The 4,619-nt window shown below is 40.3% G+C and overlaps 1 protein-coding gene across 1 annotated transcript in view; it reads right to left on the bottom strand.

Annotated features, from left to right (window-relative positions):
- Positions 1-2,659, bottom strand: part of LOC135092963 (homeobox protein Nkx-2.6-like) — a 10,962-nt gene extending 8,303 nt beyond the window's left edge. The window contains exon 1 of the mRNA XM_063991787.1: positions 2,472-2,659. Coding sequence (XP_063847857.1) covers positions 2,472-2,659 — 188 coding nt within the window. The remainder of the gene's footprint in view (positions 1-2,471) is intronic.
- Positions 2,660-4,619: the final 1,960 nt, after the last annotated feature.

The following is a 4,619-nucleotide window of genomic DNA, read 5'->3' on the forward strand; positions in this document are numbered from 1 at the left end:
TTCCTCTCTATCACTCCGCCTTATCGATTCTCTCTCTCTCTCTCTCTCTCTCTCTCTCTCTCTCTCTCTCTCTCTCTCTCTCTCTCTCTCTCTCTCTTGTTCATCTTTTTTTATTTCGTTTTTTTTTTTTTGCTATTTACAACCTTATTATTATTATTATTATTATTATTATTATTATTATTATTATTATTATTATTATTATTATTATTATTATTACTATTATTATTGCTATTATTACTTTTCTTATTTCTTATTTCTTCTTACCTTTCTTCTACATTGTGCGTGTTCGTGTGTGTGTGTGTGTGTGTGTGTGTGTGTGTGTGTGTGTGTGTGAGAGCATTATATATTAACTATTTTTATTTTCAATTTATTTTCTTTATCTTCTTCATTCATCTTATTATCATTTTTATTATCTTCACAAACATTCCTTCATTGCTCTCTCTCTCTCTCTCTCTCTCTCTCTCTCTCTCTCTCTCTCTCTCTCTCTCTCTCTCTCTCTCTCTCTCTCTCGTTCATATATATATTTTTTTACTTGTTTCACGATTTTCGACTGCATTTTTTAAGTGATCTATGTATTTTGTATTTTTTTTAGTATTTTGTATTTATTTTAGCTATGTCAACCTTTGTATGTATGTATGTATGTATGTATGTATGTATTTATGTATCTATTTATGTATGTATGTATGTATGCATGTTTGTTGATATCATTATCTTAAAATTCGTTTTATCGTTGCTCTTTTTTTCACTTTTTTATAACCTTAGTATATCATAATTATTCAAATTTATCTGTTTATCTTTCAGTGTCATTCTGTCTGTCTGTCTGTATGTCTGTCTGTCTGTCTGTATGTATGTATGTATGTATTTTTTAATTAAGCTTACGTATTACAAAATAATCTATGTTTGTTTGCTTGTTTATTTCAATGTAATCTTCTTACTATATTTTCTTGTGTCTGTCTGTCTGTCTGTCTGTCTGTCTGTCTGTCTGCCTGTCTACCTGTCTGTACCTTTAACACTTATCTATCTATCTACCTGTACGTACTTATGTCTGTCTGTCTGTCTGTCTGTCTGTCTGTATCTGTACCTCTAACACTTATCAATCTATTTACTTGTACGTCTGTCTGTCTGTCTCTACCTGTACCTCTAACACCCATCTCTCTCTCTACCTGTATGTATGTCTGTCTGTCTGTCTATCTGTCAGCCTCTACCTGTGTACCTCTCATCAGGTGCCTAGTATTTACTCATGTTGCTAATTGCCGGGGCGTAATACCACACAAGATTACACGCGGCCATAAAGATGATGATAACAACAACTTAGACACAGAGAGAGAGAGAAGAAAAAAATGTGACCAAACGCATTTTGACCACGAATGGGAGGGAGATGGGGGAAAGGGGAGGAAGAGGGGGAGGGGAGGGGCATAACACGTAAGATCTCGTGTTGGAAGAGAGAGAGAGAGAGAGAGAGAGAGAGAGAGAGAGAGAGTACTGAGCTATTACCAACACGCAAGAGTAAAAAAGTTCCCTTGTTTTTTTCAAGTTTCCCCTTCAAAATTTTACGTTTTCTAATGATACTTAATGGTATATTGGTGGTATTTCACTTTCAAGAGCTTTTCTAAGGGTTTCTAGGAGTTTTAATGGAAGAAAGGGTTGAAAATTCAGGGTTTCCGTTTGTTATTGTTGTTTTTGTTGTTCTCGTATCTCTATTGGCTGAAGAATCGCGTGTTGCATGTTGATTGGCTGGGGTTTATTGTGGCTGTCTCCTTGCTTGGCTGTGATTGGTGGTTACGTGAGGGAGCCTAATTGCCTGTATGTGTGTGTGTGTGTGTTTGTGTGTGTGTGTGTGTGTGTGTGTTAATCTGTGTCCATTTGCTTGTTCATGAATCTGTCTCTCTCTGTCTCTCTCTCTCTCTCTCTCTCTCTCTCACCGTGATGAGGTTCTGGGAAGACAGTAGTAGCAGCAACAGCAACAGTAGCAGGAGGAAGCGCAGCAGAAGTTAGAGTGTCTCGTATGGGCAGCCTCGGCCTTTCCACGCCAGCCCTGAAACAACACAGGCGAGGTGATGCTTGGGTTCTGAAACACTCTGCTCTCTCACCACCACTGTTTTCAAAGGCCACAGAGATGATAAGCCGGATTCTCAAGTGTTTCTGCTGTTCATAATGTAAAAATCTTATTAATCTGTTACTAGACCCCCCAAAAAAAAAAATAAATAAATAAAAACCTGTATAACTTTGCTATGAGTATTTTAAAGCCACAAAAATGATTAGCCAGATTCTCAAGAGCGTTTGTGCTGCTAATAATGTAGAAATCATGTTAAACTGCCACTAGAACCATAAAAACACCCTTAAAAAATTTCCATAACTTTACTAAGACTATTTAAAAAAAACACAGATTATTAGCGGAGTTCTCAAGACTGTTCCTCCTGATAATAATGTAGAAATCTTGTTAATCTGTCACTACCTATTCTTCCTCTTACCTGAAGTCCTGAAGGGTGGAGGTGGAGGGCGAGGTGGAGGAGACAGGCGTGGGGGGCGAGAGATGGGCGTGGTGGAGGGCATGGTGCGGGAGGTGGTGGTGATGGTGGGCGGCCTGCCAGGGGTCACCAGTTTCTTCAGGGTAAGGAGAGATGTCCCCGGGGAAGCGAGACTCGGGGGGGAAGTACATGGCTGGGGGAGAGAGGGGGGTAGAGATAGTTAGGTTAGGCTAGTAGATGCGTGGAATGAATAGATAGAGAGATAGATAGATAACTGAGAGATAGATAACTGGGGATGATAGATAAATAGATAGGATGATAAGTAGATAAATGGGAAGAAGAAGAAGAAGAAAACAACAACAAATCAACAAAATAACAAAAAAAAAGAAAGAAAAGGAAAAAAAATAGACACAAACCATCAACAAGAACAACAACAAACAAAAACAAAAAAAATCACTACAACACACACACACACACACACACACACACACACACACACACACACACACACACACACACACACACGAAGCTCCGAAGCCCCGTAACGACCCATAACGAAGCAGTGTTGTTAATTAGAGACAATTACTGATAATTAGCGCGTGTTGACTAAGCGTTGTTAGCGACCCCCCCGTGACCCCGTCCTGACCTCTCCCCTGACCCCTCCCCTGGCCCCTCTGTCCCCCTTCCCTGCCCCCCACTAACCACCCAAGACCCCTCCTGACCTACCTTCCCCCTCTCCCCTGACCACCCCTGCCCCCCTGACCCTCCCTCCCCCCGCTGACCTACCTAGATCCCCCTACTAGTGCGTGCACCGTCTAATTGCGCGGCGGCCATTTTGAAAACAAGTGAGCAACGGCATGCGCAACTTAATTGGTCAATTCGTTTGTAATTGCGCTGTCTCTCTCTCTCTCTCTCTCTCTCTCTCTCTCTCTCTCTCTCTCTCTCTCTCTCTCTCTCTACATCATTTTTTTTTCTTCTCCTCTTCCTCCTCTTCCTTTTTTTATATTTTTCTTCCTCCTGTTTTTTTTTTTTTTTGTGTCTTTTTCTCTTCCTCTATACTTCATTTATCTTCCTCCTCCTCCTCCTCCTCCTCCTCCTCCTCCTCCTCCTCCTCCTTCTCCTCCTCCTCCTCCTCCTCCTCCTCCTCCTCTCCCTTCTTACACACCTTCTTCTTTCTCATCTTTCTTCTCTTCTTTCTCCTCTTACTTTTCCTCCTTTCTTCCTTTCTCTCTTCTTCCTCTTCTTCCTTTCTTTCTCTTTCCTCTCCCTTCCTTCTTACCTCTCTTCTCTTCTCTTCTTCATATCTTTCTTCTTTTTCTTTCTCTTTTATACCTCCTTTCTCTTCCTTCTCTTTCTTATCTTCCTCCTCTCCCTCCTCCTCCTCCTCCCTCCCTCTCTCTCTCAATCCCTCCCTCCCTCCCTCCCGCATCCACGCACACGCACACAATCTCTCTCTCTCTCTCTCTCTCTCTCTCTCTCTCTCTCTCTCTCTCTCTCTCTCTCTCTCTCTCTCTCTCTCTCTCTCTCTCTCTCTTTCTCTAATTGCTGTCTTCATCTTGGTCATAAACAGCCATCTTAGGAGAGAGAGAGAGAGAGAGAGAGAGAGAGAGAGAGAGAGAGAGAGAGAGAGAGAGAGAGAGAGAGAGATTAACAGTGAAGGAAAGTAAATTAATAAACAGATGAATTGATAATGAATAATGAATGTGGGAATTAATAACTAAATTCATGAATAACTAAGAAGAAGAAGAAGAAGAAGAAGAAGAAGAAGAAGTAGAAGAAGAAGAAGAAGAAGAAGGAAAGGAGAAGAAAAAGAACAAGAACAAGAACAATAAGAAAAAAAAAAACAAGAACAAGATAGTAGTAAAACAACAACAACAACAACAACAACAACAACAACAACAACAACAACAACAACAACAGCAACAACAAAAGACGGAAAAAAGAACACAAGCAGTAAAGATCAAGCACAAGACAAACAAAAGATAACACGAGAAGAAGAAGAAGAAGATGATGATGATGATAAAGAAAAGAAGAAAAAAAGAAGAGAAAAAGCACGTAAGGATAAGAAGGAACACCAGAAGAAGAAGAAGAAGAAGAAGAAGAAGAAGAAGAAGAAGAGATAAAGAAGATAACAATGGCGCCGGTGATAAG

This window comes from Scylla paramamosain, chromosome 41 (assembly GCF_035594125.1).
Source record: "Scylla paramamosain isolate STU-SP2022 chromosome 41, ASM3559412v1, whole genome shotgun sequence".
Taxonomy (NCBI): Eukaryota; Metazoa; Arthropoda; class Malacostraca; order Decapoda; family Portunidae; genus Scylla; species Scylla paramamosain.